This window comes from Rhinopithecus bieti, unplaced genomic scaffold (genome assembly GCF_001698545.2).
Source record: "Rhinopithecus bieti isolate Rb0 unplaced genomic scaffold, ASM169854v2 scaffold_13271, whole genome shotgun sequence".
In the NCBI taxonomy this organism is placed as follows: domain Eukaryota; kingdom Metazoa; phylum Chordata; class Mammalia; order Primates; family Cercopithecidae; genus Rhinopithecus; species Rhinopithecus bieti.
The window spans coordinates 778,996-798,538 of record NW_016807521.1 but is presented as its reverse complement, the minus strand read 5'-3'; the positions used below and the strand labels follow the sequence as shown (position 1 = coordinate 798,538).

At 51.0% G+C, this 19,543-nt stretch overlaps 1 protein-coding gene across 1 annotated transcript; it reads right to left on the bottom strand.

Annotated features, from left to right (window-relative positions):
* Positions 1 to 1,000: 1,000 nt before the first annotated feature.
* NAA40 (N-alpha-acetyltransferase 40, NatD catalytic subunit) lies at positions 1,001 to 17,796 on the bottom strand. Its single transcript, XM_017882666.1, has 8 exons — positions 17,300 to 17,796; positions 10,235 to 10,330; positions 9,152 to 9,204; positions 3,847 to 3,942; positions 3,615 to 3,773; positions 3,343 to 3,426; positions 2,238 to 2,315; positions 1,001 to 1,950 (listed from the first exon to the last, which is right to left on the bottom strand). Exons 1-8 carry the CDS (start codon positions 17,414 to 17,416, stop codon positions 1,809 to 1,811), a joined length of 825 nt encoding a protein of 274 aa, XP_017738155.1. The 5' UTR covers positions 17,417 to 17,796; the 3' UTR covers positions 1,001 to 1,808.
* Positions 17,797 to 19,543: the final 1,747 nt, after the last annotated feature.

Genomic DNA, 19,543 nt, shown 5'->3' with positions numbered 1-19,543 from the left:
TTTCATGATTCTTAGGAGTCTACCAAACCCCTCCAGCAATGTCATCTCTCCCTGGGATGAAACCCATCAGGAGACAGCAGGGTGAGGCAGAGGCAGACTTATTCCAGTGTAAAGTCGCAAGGCCCTCTCTAAGGAGTACCCGGTCCCACTGCTGCCCATGAGGAGTGGTGCAGAGTGCTCAGCAGAGGGGCCAGGCTGGGTGAGGGAGTCCCTCTGTATACAGGCTCCTGCACCAGCAGGAATCCAGGTGAGAAGCAAGGACCACTCTGGGGAGATCTGCCAAGACAGACTGCCGGAGTCGGGCAGAGGGTAGGATGTGAGCAGATGCTGAGGTCAGAGGGACCAACAGACCTCCGTGAGATCAACTTCACAAAGGCTGGAACCTTTACGATACTCCCCAAAGCAGAGCTCAGGGATATCCACAGGAAGCTGTTAGGTGCTTTTTCCTTGATAAGGATTTGGTTTTTCTTCCCTGTAAGAGGAACAAGGTCTAGAGATCAGGATGAGCATTAGTTCTGAGCCTGCCTTTCTATCCTATGAGAGAAGAGGAAGGCTTTCTCCTTCCCCTGCTCCAGCCTGTTACCACAGGGTGACACCAGAGAGAAAAGCAGCTGTTTTGGCCACTGAGAGGCATTCCTGCTGCAGCCTGAGCTATGGCCCGGCTGGGCCACGGCAGTGGCACTAGTGCCTCACTGAGGCAGTGAGGGGCAAAGCTGAGGAGTGCAGGCAGAGGGGCCTGCTGCTGGCTGGGGGCTCTCTGAAGAGGGAGGGTGACTGCAGGGAGGGGTGCCCTACCCTTAGAGAGCTATCAGCACCAAGAGATGAGAAGAAATGGGAGTTAACTATATGAGAAACGAGAAGTCCTTCTGGGGAAGATGAGGGGCTCCCTGATGTTATTCTCCCCTTGAGACTAAGAACAGAGGTATTTGGGGGTAGACGTGAGAGGCAGAGGAGAAAGAACGGTGAGGGCTGGCAGACAAGAACAAGCAAAACCTCTGGCTTTCTTCTATGAATCAAAAGCTCAGGTCACTGCCACGAGACCAGGAGGTTAAGCTTAGAATGCAGCAATGTCCAGGAGCCTAGAGAAGCAATCATCCCCATGGCGGGTTCCACAGAACACCTCGTTCCTGGTCCTTTCAGCCTCTCTCTCACTGACAGTGATGGAGAGAGGCAGTCTTCCTCCCAGAGTCAGCTGGTCTCAACATGAGCCCACTCCATGAATCCATAAAAACAGCTGGAAAGAGCTTTCTTCACTTCCCTGCATCTTGGCACAAAAGATCTTCCCACAGTCTCCATAAGAGCATTCCATCTGCGAAAGTGTGAGTCTCTCTGAAGCCTCCCTCTATGCCCAGATCTTACACCCTATGTGCTCCTCTTTGGGGATCAGCAAACCCCAGACCCAGGACTCCAGAACTTTCATAAAGGTGGGCATAAACATTCCATTTGTCCAAGTGTATGTGTAAGGGGAGGGGAGGTTTCCAGGACTCTAGGAGCTGCAGAGGTGGGAGAACCTCCACTGCAGGCCCCAGGAGCCAAGTGAGGAGGCAGCCACTGTGGAGGATGAGCTTCACTGTCAGGCCCCACCCACTCTTCCCTCTCTCTTTCATTCCCTCCTAGCACTCTGGTCTCCTAGGAGAGGAGGAGCAGCTCATACCACTTCTCCCCAGGGTTCTGTGCTCTCAGGGTGCAGCCTGGTACGTGCAGGGCTGGGGAGGCCACAGCTCCGAGGACACCTGGCAAACGGTGAGACCAGGAAAGAGGAGAGGCCTTAGGAGAGAGCATTGTGACTTGAAAGTGGCTCTGAGAGTTCAGTGGCAGCAGCCACCACAGTGCCCACCCGCGTGGGAGTGCTGGCTGTCCCCAAACTTGGTCCTCCGGCTCAGGATCTCATAGGAGCAATCCTCCCCACAGCAACCGGACATGCTGGGGGAAGAGTCATCAATTTCAAATCTGCAAGGCAGGCAGGAGAAAAGGGTTGGTGGCAGGCAGCTGAGTGCCTTCCTCCCTGGCCTGAGAACTCTTCCACCAGCCACAGTGATGAGACCCTTAGGACAAGGGTGCAGGAGGTGGACAGCTGACCAAGTCAGAGAGCACTGCCATACCGTCTCCCCAGACCTGAACCCCCATGACCACTGGACCATGAGCTCAGGCATCAGGATGAGTGTGGGCCAGGACCAGAAAAATGGCCCTGGGAAGGCCCACCTACCACCCAGAAGGGCCCACACCCAGCTCCTTACTGCAACGCTTCTCTGAAGAACTGGTAGGCGCCATGATTGTGTTTAAATACTGTTAACATAACCTTCTTCATCTGTGTGCTAGAAGAAAGCAGAGCAAACACCTTTTAGAAAGAGAAACATGGCCAGGCAAGGTAGTATGCACCTGTAATCCCAGCACTTTGGGGCACCAAGGCGGGGGGATCACTTGAGCCTGGATGGTAGAGGCTGCAGTGAGATATGATCACACCATGGCACTCCAACCTGGGTGCCAGAGTGAGACCCTGTCTCCAGAAGAAAAGAAAAAGAAAGAAAAAGAAAAGAAAACAGAGACTAAGGTCGTGCTTCCTTTCCTTTCTGTCTTTGTCTGTTACCCCTTTTCACCCGCACAAGTGCTCCTAAATTTGGCCTCTAGCCTCTAGAGGTCTTGGACCCCCTCGGCACTCACTGCTTCCCCCAATCACAGGCTGATGAGACTGCACAGGCATCAGCCCTGACCAGATGGGCTTCTTCCAGAGCAGGGATCTTTCCCACTTCTTCTCTGTAGCACCGTTACTTAGGCACAGAACATGACACAGATTAGGAACTCAAAAGATGCTCGCTGGCCAGGTGTGGTGGCTCACACCTGTAATCCCAGCACTTTGGGAGGCTGAGGTGGGCAGATCACCTGAGGTCAGGAGTTCAAGACCATCCTGGCTAACATGGTGAAACCCCATGTCTACCAAAAATACAAAAATTAGCTGGGCATGGTGGCACATGCCTGTAATCCCAGCCACTTGGGAGGCTGAGGCAGGAGAATTGAACCCGGGAGGTGAAGGCTGAACCCAGGAGGTGAAGGTTGCAGTGAGCCAAGATCGCGTCATTGCACTCCAGCCTGCAACAAGAGTGAAACTCTGTCTCAAAAAAAAAAAAAAAAAAAAAAAGATGTTTGCTGTGCTGAGCTAAACATGCAAAATCTGGAGTCATAACAAGGCAGGGAGCATCTTACTGAGAGGGTTCTAAAACACCTTTCTCCCAAAACATGCCTATGAGCTTCCCCCTCCAATGAGACTCAAAGAATAGCAAGTGCCTTAGCGGTGGCTCCTTCCAGTTGAGTGCTATATGGGTCTCCTAAGAAGGGAGGCCTTACCTGTTGGCCATGAGCTGTAGGATCTGTATAAGGAACTTCCCCAGGCCTTTCCGCCGCACCTTGCTTTCCAATTGCACTTCATAGCTAGGTGAAGAAAGGAGAGGTGAGCGTGCAGGATGGGGCATGAAGAGGCTGTAAGGTCTGGCAGAGGAGCTTGCAGTCCTTGGCAGCCCATAGACCTAGGTAGGTCCAGGGCCTTTGTCACCTGGCTGGAGTGCCTGTACCATCACCAGGGTCTCTCTCCCCTACCTCCCCCAAGCCATGGCTCCTACCAGTACAGGACTTCATCCCCACACTCCACGTCAAACCGGAAGTGAGAAAAGGCAACAGGGACGGAGCTGTTTTCCCATGCGATGAGGTACCAGGCTCGGTCATCTGTCATTTCCTCCCGTTTCTCTCGGTCCTTCCAGCCCCACTCACTCTGCTCATACCTGGGGAATTTGGGAGCAGTCAGACGGGAAAGCTGGGAGAGGAACTAGGCTCCCCTGGTCGGGACACGCTTACATGATTTGCATATTCGTTTTGGTCAGGTCGAAGGCCCAATCCACGGTGGCTGGCTCCAGTCCAGACACTCGCTTACATTCAATGGAGACATTCAACCTGAGAAGATGACAGGAGGTGTACGGAAATGGTTACAGCTCTCCTGCCAGGGCACTGCTGTTCCTCCCTTAAAGTCTACAGGGAGGAGGGCCCAGTCGCAGTTACTCTACAGAGAAAAGCCTACCCTGTATCTTCCCCAGCATGACTAGAGAAGGTGCAGGGGCCGGGCGCGGTGGCTCAAGCCTGTAATCCCAGCACTTTGGGAGGCCGAGACGGGCGGATCACGAGGTCAGGAGATGGAGACCATCCTGGCTAATACAGTGAAACCCCGTCTCTACTAAAATACAAAAAAAACTAGCCGGGCGAGGTGGCGGGCGCCTGTAGTCCCAGCTACTCAGGAGGCTGAGGCGGGAGAATGGCGCAAACCCGGGAGGCGGAGCTTGCAGTGAGCTGAGATCCGGCCACTGCACTCCAGTCCGGGCGACAGAGCGAGACTCCGCCTCAAAAAAAAAAAAAAAAAAAAAGAGAAGGTGCAGGAACCAAGTCTTTCAGGCTGAGATTAACAACTGTGGCCACACTGCCCACCCCCCAACCACAAGGCCCATTTCCTGCCTCCCCAAGCTGCCTAATCCGCCTCAGCAATTTGTAAACTTCTTGTCCCTCTCTGCTCCCTCTTTATTCTTTTCCTACCTTTTCTGTCTCTTCTGTACTTTGTTATAAACAGTCATGTCTTCCGTTATTTACTTCCTGCCCTTAGACATTTTTCCTGTTGCTCTAATTTCTGAACTGACTCCTCACTGGGCTCCCACGGGACCCCATTCCTTTTATCTACCAATTGCGCCTTCAAAACCACTGGGTGACCCTAGGTCCTTCAAGAAGACTACGGCTCAACACGCCCCACCCCACCCCAGGAGTCCTGCCTGCCTCATCTGAGGAATAGGGAGGGATACTCTCAGCTGATCAACAGGTTGAGGCCGGCACAGTGGCTCACACCTGTAATCCCAGCAATTCAGGGAGGCCAAAGCATATGGATCACCTGAGGTCAGGAGTTCAAGACCAGCCTGACCAACACAGTGAAATCCCATCTCAACTAAAACTATAAAAAAATTAGCCAGGCATGGTGGTGGGTGCCTGTAATCCCAGCTACTCGAGAGGCTGAGGCAGGAGAATCGCTTGAACCTAGGAGGCGGAGGTTGCAGTGAGCCAAAGTCATGCCATTTCACTCCAGCCTGGGCAATGAGAGCGAAACTCTGTCTCAAAACAAACAAACAAACAAAAACGGGGTGAAGCAGACTCCAGCCCAACACTGTTTTTCTAAACCCACAAATGCTGTAGGTGTTAAGATATCTGTTTCTAAATAAAATTTAAGTAACAGTTAAACTCCTTGACCAATCTGTGAAATCACATTCTTTAGATAGCACTACATTCTGAAAGGACTAGAGACAGCAAACCCTAAGCCTTTAAAGAGCTCCCGTATCAATCTCTCAGTGACCTTTGATACAATCCCCAGAGGATATGCCCACTGGAATCCCATCACTTCTACTGACTGGCACGCCACATTTGCTCAGCCTTGTAAATTCAGAACTTCCTGCCCCTAAAGCATCTTCCTTTCTTTATCAACCACTTAGCCATCACAGCTGCCCAAACATAGCACTGCGTCTGTCTTAACTATAAAATGCCCAGAGTTGGCTGGCAATGCCTGTTTTGGAGCTATTCCACATTTCTGGAAGTCAATGGAAATATGGAATATGAAAACACTATGAAGCCGGGCGCAGTGACTCACGCCTGTAATCCCAGCACTTCGGGAGGCCGAGGCGGGCGGATCACCTGAGGTCAGGAGTTAGAGACCAGCTTGGCCAACATAGTGAAATCCCGTCTCTAATAAAAACACAAAAAATTAGCCGGCATGGTGGCGGGCACCTGTAATGCCAGCTACTCTGGAGGCTGAGGCAGGAGAATTGCTTGTACCCGGGAGGCAGAGGTTGCAGTGAGCTGAGATCACGCCATTGCACTCCAGCCTGGGGGACAGTGCAAGACTGTCTCAAAAAAAAAAAAAACCAAAACACGATGAGATATCACAATATGGGATCTCTAAAGTATGTCAAAAGCCTTTCCAGGCTGGGCGCAGTGGCTCACGCCTATTATTCCAGCACTTCGGGGAACTGAGATGGGTGGATCACGAGATCGGTGGATCACCTGAGGTCAGGAGTTTGAGACCAGCCTGGTCAACATGGTGAAACCCCCATCTTTACTAAAAATACAAAAATTAGCAGGGCATGATGGCATGTGCGTGTAGTCCCAGCTACTCGGGAGGCTGAGGCAGGAGAATCGCTTGAACCCAGGAGGTGGAGGCTGCAGTGAGCCGAGATTACGCCACTGCACTAAGCCTAGGCACAGAGCAAGACTCTGTCTCAAAAACAAAACAAAACAAAACAAAACTCACACCAGCTGCTACTTACTGAGCTGCATATATTCTTTTTCTTCCTTAAAAAAAAAACTTGCAAATTTGGCATCATCATCCTATTAGGTAAGAAAATGAGGCTTGAGGAATATGAGTGACTTCTCCAAGTAGAGTTAGTAAGACGTCCAGCTACAATTCAACCCCCCAGCACAGAGAAACCAGAGCCCCTGTTTATCCCCAAGCCAAGATGTTACATTCTGGAAGCACAACTCATCAATAGCATCTCAGGTAAGGCAGATTATGCTTCCTTTTTTTTTTTTTGAGATGGAGTCTCGCTCTGTCGCCCAGGCTGGAGTGCAGTGGCCGGATCTCAGCTCACTGCAAGCTCCGCCTCCCGGGTTCACGCCATTCTCCTGCCTCAGCCTCCCGAGTAGCTGGGACTACAGGTGCCGCCACCTCGCCCGGCTAGTTTTTTGTATTTTTTAGTAGAGACGGGGTTTCACCGTGTTGGCCAGGATGGTCTCGATCTCCTGACCTCGTGATCCGCCCGTCTCGGCCTCCCAAAGTGCTGGGATTACAGGCTTGAGCCACCGCGCCCGGCCCTATGCTTCCTACTTAGAAACCAAAAGGACAAAAAAAGTGAGGGAGCCTTCAGTCCAGAGCCTATAGGTAACTAGATCAGTAATAATAACAGCAAACAGGGTGAGGGTTAAAAATTTGCCTACTGGGTACACGATCACTATTTGGATGATGGGTACACTAGATGCCCAACTCCACCATTACACAAAATATTTGCACGTGTACCTTCGAATCTAAAATAAAATTGTAAAATAAAATAAAATAAAATAACAGCAAACACTTATCTAGCTTTTATTATGCTCCAGGAACTAATACTTTACATCTTATTCTCCTGATAACTCCATGAGAAAGGTACTATTATTAGAACCATTTTGGTTTTAGGTTTTGTTTCGTTTTGAGACAGAGTCTTGCTGTCACCCAGGCTAGAGTGCAATGGTGCTACCATGGCTCACTGCGGCCTCCATCTCCCAGGCTCAAGCAATTCTCCCACATCAGCCTTTTCAGTAGCTGGGACTACAGGCATGTGCCACCATGCCCAGCTAATTAAAAAATATTTTTGTTTTGTAGAGACAGGGTCTTCCTATGTCGCCAGGACTGGTCTTGGACTCTTGGGCACAAACAATCCTCCCAACCTCTGCCTCCCAAAGTGCTGGGATTACAGGTATGAGCCACCACACCTGCCCCAGGCCCATTTTTAACTAGAAAATTGAGGAACAGAGAGATTAGGTAATTTGTTCAGAGTCAGTTGGGCACAGCATTTTAGGAGGCTGAGGATCACTTGAGGACAGCAGTTTGAGACCAGCCTGGACAACGTAGGCGAGACCCCTTCTCTACCAAAAAATATTTTTCTTTTTAAAGAAAAAGAAAAGTAATTTGTTCAGGGCCAATTAGCCAGTAAGTGGCTTTTAATAATTATACTATATACTCAGGAAAAGAGCACTAGATTGGAAATTAAAAGCCCCCTCAGCTGTCAGGTGAAAACCCCATAAACTCAGAAAGCTCATTTGACTCTCTGGACCTCAGTTTCCCATGCATTAAATGTGAGTGTCAGCCTACATAATTTTCCAAATTTGTTTCAGCTCAATGATTCTTTGCATAGAGAGAATAATCAGTCCTGAAGAGACATCAGGCTGGGTGCGGTGGCTCACACCTGTAATCCCAGCACTTTGGGAGGCTGAGGCAGGCGGATCAGTTGAGGTCAGGAGTTCGAGACCAGCCTGGCCAACATGGTGAAACCCTGTCTCTACTAAAAACACAAAAATTAGCTGGGCGCAGTGGCTCACGCCTATAATCCCAACACTGAGAGGCTGAGACAGATGGACCACGAGGTTAGGAGTTCAAGAGCAGCCTGGCCAAGATGGTGAAACCTTGAGTCTTACTAAAAATACAAAAATTAGCTGGACATGGTGGCAGGCGCCTGTAATACCAGCTATTCGGGAGGCGGAGACAGAGAATTGCTTGAACCCGGGAGGCAGAGGTTGCAGTGACCCGAGATCGTACCACCGCACTCCAGTCTGAGTGACAGAGCAAGACTCTGTCTCAAAACAACAACAACAACAAAAAACCCACAAAAATTAGTGAGGTGTGGTGGCGCGCACCTATAATCCCAGGTACTCAGGAGGCTAAGGCAGGAGAATCAGCTGAATGCAGAAGGCGGAGGTTGCAGTGAGCCAAGATTGCGCCACTGTACTCCAGCCTGGGTGACTGGGCAAGACTCTATCTCAAAAAAGAAAACTTTATCTAAAGAGACATCGGTCTGAGATTAAGTGCAATCTTTGCTCATTTATGGATTCTTCTGCCACCCTACCTGGGGGATTTTATATCAACAGAGGGAACGAGCCACAGTTTCTGCTTTTTCTTTTTGTTTTGTTTTGAGATGGAGTTTTGCTCTTTTTGCCCAAGCTGGAGTGCGATGGCGCTACCTCGGCTCACTGCAACCTCTGCCTCCCGGGTTCAAGTGATTCTCCTGCCTCAGCCTCCCAAGTAGCTGGGATTACAGGTGCCCGTCACCACGCCCGGCTAATTTTTTATTTTTAGTAGAAATGAGGATTCACTATGTTAGCCAGGCTGGTCTCGAACTCCTGACCTCAGGTGATCCAGCTGCCTTGGCCTCCCAAAGTGCTGGGATTACAGGCGTGAGCCACCACGCCCAGCCCTGTTTTTTCATAAATATGAAAAAACATTTCTATGAAGAATGAGAAAATTTGTGTCTGAGGAAGCCTACTCTGGAAAGGAAATTCCTGAAGACGCTCAAGGAGACAGCAGTTGGTAATGCTCAATGTAACTCACCCGTTTCTATCATATTTCTTGAACACTGGGAAAGCCTCCAGAGGGTCTCCGAGCTGTGGAGGGAAAGAAAAGAGGAATGGCACAGACAAGTGTGGCGGAGGTGCAGGCCCTGTCCCAAGAGCTGTTGTCTTGGAGTGGGATGCTGTGGGGATCCACAACGGGAGACTAGCTTCAGCCCCAGGAGCAGCCTCCCAGAACCCTCCATTTGCCTAGCTCTGAAGTCACATGTGCAAGGAAGGCTTTGGTGGGGAGGCCCATGAGAGTTAAGTTTGGCATCACCTGACAGGGCAAGAGGAGACTTAACTGGCCTGTGGGCATACTACCTGCTCACAGCACAGCTAACCCAAAGAGGAGAGGCTACCTGATCTGCCACACACATCTTAAAAGAAGCCTCCACTGACTTCACCTGGTTACAACTCCAGATGGAAAATCAAGTCCCTGAGCCACATCCTTAAAATGAGTGTTTACCATGAGTGGGTTAAAAGAATGATCAAAAAATGGGATACTAAATGGAGGCAGAGGCTGAGCGCTGTGGATCACGTCTGTAATCCTAGCACTCTGGGAGGCCAAGGTGAGTGACACGCTTGAGCTCAGGAGTTCAAGACCATCCTGGCCAACAAGGTCAAACCCCATCTCTATAAAAATTACCCGGGTGTGGTGGCAAGCACCTATAAGCCCAGCTAATTGAGAGGCTGAGGTGGGAGGATCGCTTGGGCCCAGGCAGCAGAGGCTGCAAGGTTGAAGTGAGCCGAGATCGCACCACTGCATTCCAGCCTGGATGACAGAGGGAGACCCTGTCTCTCAAAAAAGAAAACACAATTATCTAGACCCTCCTCTATCCATAAGGAAGAAGTCCCACAGGGAGGCAGCCGCTTCACTGGAATCCACATTTTCCCAAACACCTGGGTCAACTGCCAGCGCCAACTCCCAGCACACAGATATGAGTTCAGTTCCCTGCACAGCAAGGAGGCAGTGTGGGTGGGTAGTGTCACAATTCTGCCACAGGGTGGCGACAAAACAAGTCAAATTATAAACCAAGTTGAAGTCCCAGGAGGCAGGGACTGGGAAGAAAGGGAGAATCACCCTGTTGGCAGCGTCCACTTTGGCACAAACGGCATCCATGGCTGCTCGCTCCTCCAACCGCTTCTGCTTCTTCTCCTTGGCTTTGCTTGACTTTCTCTGCAACGGAGGAAAGCAACATTAGCTGGAAGGGCTGTGGCCAATAAAACACTGACTTTCCCTTTAAGGAACCGAAGGGCCCTGCATCCACAGACCTGGCCCAGTGGCGAGAAATTTCCCGCCTCATCTGCCACACGTTTGGAGGGGCGGGAAAGACCCAAGCAGGTCATTTTGTAGTGGGGAGTCCTCAGAAGTGACCAGACTTCTCAGCTTCCCTTCAGGAAGAGCAGTGGCCTTCCCGACACAGACACTGTGGGGATGCTGCGAAACAGCTGACAATGCCTGCAGCAGGCACTTAGTAAATATGCACTCACCCGCTCCCTCCAACACCCAACTTTAGGCACACTGAAGACCGCTTGAGGGGAGACGGCATCTGAGGTAGCCGCTGACGGCTGTTCCTAAGTATGTTTATTCAAAGCCTTTTCAGTGTCTTCCAGCGTTGGGTGACAAAGATCTGGTTGGCCACAGCTCCTGTGGGAGCTGGGTCTCATTTCAAGTGGGGGACACCATGTTCTGACTCAAGGACATCAGAGCCATTCCCAGAAGCCCTGCTCAGTTTAGGCCAACGAGTGGCAGGCACACTACACACCCAGTGACAGGGCAGAGGGCAGGGGCCCAAGGGGTTCACCTCAGGACAAAGATGACATATGGCCAGCAAGACGAAGCTACAGGCACACAGGCAGCAGCGGGGCAGCAGAGGAGCAGCAAAGTGGGGATTCTGCTGGCATAGAACAGCGAATGGCAAATTGCCATAACTGCTTCTAGATTAGGTCCGGTTTTTAGGCCGATGTGAGATTCTCTCAGGCCTAAGACCTGCTCACCCTATTGTGAAAAGCCGGGTAACACAGGGCAAGAGCCAGGCTCTGACACCTGGCAGGCCTCATCTAAAGCCTCCGTTTTTTTTTTTTTTTTTTTTGAGATGGAGTCTCACTCTATCGCCCAAGCTGGAATGCAGTGGTGAGATCTCGGCTCATGGCAGCCTCCGCCTCCTGGGTTCAGGCGATTCTCCTGCCTCAGCCTCCCGAGTAGCTGGGATTATAGGCACATGCCACCACCATGTCCAGCTAATTTTTGTATTTTTAGTAGTGACAGGATTTCACCAAGTTGGCAGGGCTGGTCACTAACTCCTGACCTCAAGTAATCCGCCTGCCTTGGCCTCACAAAGTGCTGGGATTACAGGCATGAGCCACCGCTCCAGGGCTGTCTAAAGCCTCTTCCTGCTCTCCACCCACTGGAGTGCTAGGAAGAGGCACAGCACTTCTCCGAGCCTCCCCCGGCTTGATGACTGGGGGTTTTAATGAGGGTTAATATGGCATGTGTTCAATAAAAGACTTCTCATTCTCTCTCCCCAGGACAACCAGAGAGCACAGGCATGCAAAGCGCATGCACCACCCAGCTGGTCCCCAGAAGGCACCCCAAAGGCACTGGTAAGTTGGCTCTGTTTTTTACCAATAGAGCAGCCTCTTTTGACACCCCCCCATACACCCCTCTTTCCCCTGAGCTCTCTGGAGAGGTCTGACAACCCTCAATTGCATCTAGCCCTGACACAGACTGGCCCCAGGAAAGGACACTCAGAGCGATGAACTTTCTGCATGAGTTGAAAAACCAGCTGCCGGGGAAGTTCTCAGAATCAATTCTACCCATGATTTTCCAAGGAATAACACTGCTTACCTCCTACTTTAATCAACCAAGAAGCAAAAGAGTTCAGATACCAGGAACTCACAGGGATTGCTCTTACAGCTGCAAACTCTACCAACACCAGCTATTAATTATCTCATGGCTGAGCGCTGTGTGGAATACAGGCAAGATCTCACATCTTACCTCCCCAGAGGAAGGAACAAACCAGAGAATGGGCTGTCTTCACAGGGCTGGACTCCTGGGACAGAACTCCCTTCCCTCTACCATGGATGGGTTTAGAGCATTCATCTTTTTCTCTGGAAATTTGGGTTTCAAGACGACACTGAGATACAGCTTGCAAAGTACCTTTACAAACATTATGTTTCTTTTTTTTTCTTTAGTTTATTTTTTTAGAGATAGGGGGAGTCTCACTGTATTGCCCAGGCTGGTCTCAAACTCCTGGGCTCAGGCGATCCTCCTGTCTTGGCCTCCCAAAGTGCTGGGATTACAGGTGTGAGCCACCACACCCAGCCTAGGTTGTGTTTCAATGACCAGGGCAGAAACTATCACTTCCCTTCACACAGTAGGAAACTGAGGCTTGAAGAGACAATGTGACTACTCAGTTCTGCAGTGAATAAAGGGCAGAGGGGAGACTCAATCCCAGGGATGGGCTGCAGATCATGTTTGTTCCACCGGCCACACTGTCCCCTACTAATGCACCTATGTCCTGCATAATGGACTTCCATTCCGTCATCAACAAAGATTCTTGCACCCTGCTACGATAAGGCCTGGGCGTCAGAAGCCCTCAGCAACTACTCGGCAACTCCTTTCTCATTGCCTGGCTGGTCTGGTAACAGTGTGCCAACACAGTGCCGCTACAGGCCCTACCCTCTGCACTGAGGCAGAGGTGAGGGACAGAGAAGCCTCGGATGGAAGGTGTCCAGGGCTGCACCACGGGGCAGAAGAGCATAAGCTTTGGCGTCAATCAGACTGGGCCTATGCTCTTCCTGACACCCCCAGAATGACTTGTGAAAGCAACTCCATCTCCATGAAGATGGGGGTGCAAATGCTGGCCTTTTGGAGCTGTAAGGGCAGGTTAGAAGCAGCACACCTTGAGAGCAGGCACAAGCTCCCTGACTCCACCCTACACGCTTGCTCTCTTACACAGGGCTCAAGGATCAAAGGTGTTGCAGGGCAAGGGTAACGCCCAGAATCCAGAAAGCACTGAAGCCTGGGTTCCCTCCATCTCATTTCTAAGCATGAGCAGTAATTCCCAAGCACAAGCAGCAGGAGGGCCAGCCGGGCCTCTAGATTTGTGGGCTCATTCATGCAGACCTGGCAATCCTCAGAGCAAGGCCTGGGGCTGCCATGGCCTGAGACTGCGGTAACTCAAGAACCCCAAGCTCTGCTGCCTGCCCACGGGGCAGGAGGCAGGGTGCAGTCAGCTGGGCCAGACAGGCAGGGAGGGGCCGCACTAAGAAAAGTGGTCTCCTGTTCCAATGAGCTCTGCCCCTGCCTTGTGGAGGTAAGGCTGTCCTACAGGGACACAGGAAAATGCTCCTAATTAAAATGGGTAATAAGCACAGTGAACAGTAAAGCTCATTGTGGTTAAGTGTCTTTTCCAAGGGAGCTTTGTATAGAAAAAGAGAGTGCAGGATTTTGAGTCAAAAGACCTGGATTTCTCAGCTTTCACTTACTAGCTGCGTGACTTCAGGCAAGCTACTTAAGCTCTTTTCGGTAAGCTGCTCAAAATTTCTGACTCAGTTTTCTTTTCCATAAAATGGGGCTCGCAATGCCTACACCAACAATCGCAACAATCGCAGGAGGGGACTTCTGTTTACAAGAACCTCCCTCAGACCTTCTGCCAGTGCTTTAATAAAGGTACTGATCCAGGCAGTGGCTCATGCCTGTAATCCTAGCACTTTGAGAGGCAGAGGCAGGCGGATCACGAGGTCAGGAGATCGAGACCATCCTGGCTAACACGGTGAAACCCTGTCTCTACGAAAAATACAAAAAAATTAGCTGGGCGAGGTGGCGGGTGCCTGTAGTCCCAGCTACTCCCGAGGCTGAGGCAGGAGAATGGCGTGAACCCGGGAGGCGGAGCTTGCAGTGAGCCGAGATCACACCATTGCACTCCAGCCTGGGCAACAGAGTGAGACTCCATCTCAAAAAATAAATAAAATAAAATAAAAGTGATTGATTTTACTCTTCACAACCCAGCATGGTAGGTGTGACTACTTCTTTGATGAGAAATCTGAGGCACAGAGAGTTTACGGAACTTGGAGGGTCACAGAGCCAGTGAGGAGAGTTCTCAAAGTGGTCTCTTCCTTCCACTCCCTCTGACTCTCCCCATGAGGTGAGGGTAGATCCACTTTATCTGCCTATATTCACCCAGTGCTCACCAAACAGCAGGTACTCAGTTCATATCTGCTGAATGAATCATCCAAGATCCAAATCCACATGTGAACCCTAAAATCACGCTCCTTCCACCATGTCACAATTGCATTTATATGGCATTTTTTGTTTTAAAGTGTTACATAAATGTTTTCATGTGCAGTGCAAAACTCCTTCCCTTACTATCCCCATTGAAAAAATAACTCCACACACAGTTCTATGACTGGAAGGGGTCATAAAGACAAATGAAAAAAAACCACCCAATCCGGGCATGGTGGCTCATGCCTATAACCCCAGCACATTGGGAGGCCAAGGTGGGTGGATCACCTGAGGTCAGGAGTTCAAGACCAGCCTAGCCAACAAGATGAAACCCCATCTCTACTAAAAATAGAAAAAAGTAGCCAGGCATGGTGGTTGATACCTGTATTTCCAGCTACTCGGGAGGCTGAGGCAGGAGAATCACTTGAACCTGGGAGGCAGAGATTGCAGTGAGCTGAGATTATACCACTACACTCACGCCTGGGCAAAGAGCACAACTCCATTTAAAAAACAAAAAAGGAAAAGAAAAGAAACATCCAGATGGGAGGAGGAGGCACCTTTCAGAAAAGGAATTTGGCATCTTTTAGATTTTCAGTATCAATGTCTCCATCCCATATACTATCCATTATCCAAAAAGAACCTGTTTTTGATGAAGCAAGAGAAATATAAATTCTAATTCCTGAAAGACGACACATGTGTGGCAACTGAAGAGAAAGCCTCCATCTGAAGCCTCACTCAGCCTGAGGCCAGGCTCTGCCACACGGTGACCCACAGTTGTGGAATGAGGGTGATGAGACGGTTCTAGCTGTGTTTCAGGGAGAATTCAAGTCTCTCTGTTACTGTGAATTTTAGGCCAGAAGAGACTTTGTAGGGTCTCATGTGAGAAACACATCTGTAAAGTATAAGATTGAGGCCCTAAAGGACACAAGGATTGCAGAATCTCTGGGGCATATTTCTTTTCTCCCTCACCCTGTCTTATGGTGTTGAGGGCCTGCTATTTCCACCCAACCAACAAGGAAGTGTTGAACTAGAACGGCATGTTACACTTCGTGTTTTCTGCTTAATCTGCAGTGGCCGCTTCTGGTTAGACAGTTACTAAGCGACACCAGGGACAGAGGTTTCATTTAGTTTCAACAATGGCTGCGTCTAGGACCTTCCACCAAAATTTAGGTTAAATATGCCTAAGGTCTCTAGACTTGGTTTTCTACATATGAAGTACATAATATCCAAAATTATTTGTTAAAACACGATGACTGTTTTGACATGGAGTAGACAACTATTTCTGTCTAATAAGTTGATTTATTCAGTCGATAACTAGTGGAGTGAGGGGGAAAAAAAACTAGGTTAACAACAGTAGGGACAACCCAATGGGTTAAAAATAGCACAAATCTATTTTAGATCAGTAAAGTGAAGGCTGAGGATACAGGCAAAAATAACAGCCACTACTTAGGAGACACCTCCTTAGCAATCTACATCCATTATCTCACTAAATATTCACTACTACCCTAAAGGGGAGGTGTTGGCATCCCAATTACAGAGGTGAGGAAATTCAAACACATAAAGGCCAACTCACTGGCACAATATTATACGCCAGCAGCGAACACGGGGCTGGAATTGAGGTACCTCGGACGCCAAAGTCAGGGTTCCCTTAAGGTGATGGAAATTCCATGTAAATACTAACATAGGCCTGCGTGGTGGCTCACACCTCTAATCCCAGCAGTTTGGGAGGCCTAGGCGGGTGGACCATCTGAGGTCTGGAGTTCGAGACCAGTCTGGCCAACATGGTGAAACCCTGTCTCTACTAAAAATACAAAAATTACCCGGGCATGGTGGGGGGCCCCTGTAATCCCAGCTGCTGGGCAGACTGAGGCAGAAGAACCGCTTGAACCCAGGAGAAGGAGGCTGCAGTGGGCCGAGACCGCGCCACAGAACTCCAGCGTGGGCGACAAGAGCAAAACTCCAAGTCAAAAAAAAAAAAAGAAAAAAACGAATGCAGCCAATACTAGGAAGGGCGTTATCTTTTCAGGAGGGTGACTGATACTGCTGTAATTGAGACTTAGTACGGTGAACGCACAGAAACTTGCAAATAACTTCTGCCATGCCCTATATCCCTGGAAAGTGAACTAAAATGCACCTCCAGGCTGCCGGCACGGAACAGGTGGTCAATATCCATCCGCAGCTGGGCCGCCGCCCCCGCCTCCCCGCATCTTCCCCTCTCACCTGCACAGCCCTCCCCTTGCAAAAACACCTGCTCTACCAAATCTCGTAACAACCCTTTGGTCATAAGAACCATTTCACTGCAACCAGAAGCGGTGACGGCAGGAGTCTATGGGAAAGGAAGGCTGTGTTTATCAGGAGCAGCAGGAACCTGGTGGAGAGGCTTCGAAAGAGTGTAGGGGAACTGGCTTCGCTGAGACTGGAGTAGCGGGAAGCGCAGTGGACTGGGATTCGGGAGGCCCAAGTTGGGGTCTGACGCCCCCGCCAGTGTGACCTTGGCTAGGCGCCTTCTTTCCTCTGGGCCTCAATTCCCTCCAAGCCAGGGTTGACCACGGATGTGAAAAGCGACGAAGCTGGTGACAGCCAGGTGATGAGTGACCCCGAGAGAGCGGGAGGCTAACCCCAGGGTCCACGCGGGGGACGGGGGTGGGGAGGCCGGTAACTGGTCCGCGAGGCAGGAAGGGGCAGGCGTGATGCTGGGGGCGCCGAGGGGTGGGGCCCCGGACAAGGGGCTCTCCAGAGGATTCCCGGGCTAGGCCTAGCGTGGGGACCCTTAGAATAGGGGAGTCAGGTCATGTTGGGGTCAGGGGTCACGTGAGGCTGGAGGGGGTCGGGGTCACGTAAGGGGGTTTAAGAACAAAGGGGGCGAGGGTAGCGAGGAGCGCCCCTGGACCTCCCATCTCCTCTCTCTGCCTCACTCACCCCCATAGCGGCGGCGGCGACCCTCAACTCCTTCTTCACACACTTGCCGGCAGGGAGGCGGCAACGGCGGAGGCGGCAACAGCGGCGGCTGCAGAAAGGCGGCCGCGCACGGCGCATGCGCCTCGCAGCTCCCCCGCGCGCCCTGGTACCGCGCCGGCGCAGAACCGGTGTAGGGGGATCGGGGAGCCGGCGCGCAGGTGGAGCGCCTGCTAGGCGGGCCGAGGGTCAGGGACCAGAAGGAGGCGGGAACGCGGAGGAGCGTCGCGCCAGGAATGACGTTCGGCCAGGACCCGCCCCCTCGCTGGGCTGCGTCTGTAGCTATGGCAACGGCGGCGCCGCCAAGCCTAGCTGCTGACCCAGGCCGTGAGCAGCGAGCGAGCCGCTGGGAGCCGGGTGGGCGGCAGCACCTCTCCTGCAGCCAGCGACTTCTTGGCCAAGCGCGTAGCAGCCGGCGGCACAGCCACCTTCCCAGACGGCCAATCGCGTCTTGACCTCTGAAGTACCTGCCCCTCCAGAGCCCCAGCGCGCGTAGCGGAAGTCTTTGGAAACTTTCCCACCTTCCAGATCTTGACTCTTGAAATTCCTTTTCTAACCAGAGTCCTGTTGTTCATTCATTCGTCTTCTAACCATTCATTCCCCATCCATTCATTCACGTTCTCAATAAAAATTAACTCGCGGCTGGGCACGGTGGCTCACGCGTGTAATCCCAGCACTTCTGGAGGCCGAGGTGGGTGGATCTCTTGAGGTCAGGAGTTCGAGACCAGCCTGGCCAACATGATGAAATCCCGTCTCTACTAAAAATACAAAATAGCCGGGCGTGATGGCGTGCACCTATAATTCCAGCTACTCGGGAGTCTAAGGCAGGAGAATAACTTGAACCCAGGAGGCGGAGGTTGTAGTGAGCCAAGATCACGCCACTGCATTCCAGCCTGGGCGACAGAGCAAGACTGTCTCAAAAAATAAATAACTCGCATCTAGGAGGTGCTGAGCCCAGGGGGCACAGAGGGGAGCGAGGTGCCATCTCAGCGCCACACCCCAGGGTTTAGAGGGGAAACTGTCACGTAAGCACTGTTTAGGAGGGAGTGGATGGTGCTGTTAGAGTGAACACCAGGCATCCTGGACAGTTTTAATTTCAGCCCATCCCCAGCACACCAGAGTGACACCAACATGATCCGAATCCAAACCGCCGGGGGGCGCTTCGGCAGTGTGCACACCCCTGCAACCTACCCCAGAATCTCCAGGGGTGGAGCCAGAGTCTTCACTTCCTAGTGCTCCCCAGGTAGGGTCTTAGACACGAAAATCAGTGAAATGCCGCACAACACTTAAGCTTCATGGACTTTTTCAGGTTTTGCCCATTATTCCATCTTTTTTTTTTTTTTTTTTTTTTTAAGAGACAGGGTCTCGCGGTCGCCCAGGCCGGGGTGCAGTGATGCAATCACAGCTCACTGCAGCCTCGACCTCCTGGGCTCAAGCGATCCTACCGCCTCAGCCTCCTGAGTAGCTGGGACTACAGGCATGCACTACCACACGCAGCTCAATTTTTATTTATTTATTTTTTGTTGAGATGGGGTCTCACTGTGTTACCCAGGCTGGTCTCAAACTCCTGGGCCCAAGTGATCCGCCCACTTTGGCCTCCCAAAGTGCTAGGATTACAGGCGTCAGCCACTGTGCTTAGCCTCATTATTCCAACTTTAGTGCTCAGTTCAGTGGTAGCCTCAGCAACATTTATCCAGTGCCTAGTGTATGCTAGGCATTGCTCCAAGCAGCAAGGAAAACAACAATAAGAAACAGAATAGGTACCACCCTTGTATCCTGGAAGGAGGAAACAGATAATAGATGAAATAAATAGGTAACAAATAAATAATATACATAGTAAGTTAAATGAGACAGGCTCTAGAAGGAAGAAAAAGCAGGGAGAGAGGACAGGGAAGGTCAAGATTTATAGTTTTGGCCTGGCACAGTGGCTCACACCTGTAATCCCAACACTTTAGGAGGCTGAGATGGGTGTATTGCTTGAGCTCACGACTTTGAGACCAGCCTGGGCAACAGAGTGAGACCCTGTCTCTACAAAAAAATTAAAAAAGAAAAAAAAATTAGCCAGGCATGGTGGTTTGCACTTGTGGTCCCAGCTATGCGGGAGGCTGAGGTTAGAGGATTGTTTGAGCCCGGGAGGTGAAGGTTGCAGGGAGCCTATAGCACCACTGAACTCCAGCCTGGGTAACAGAGCCAGACTTGGTCTCAAAA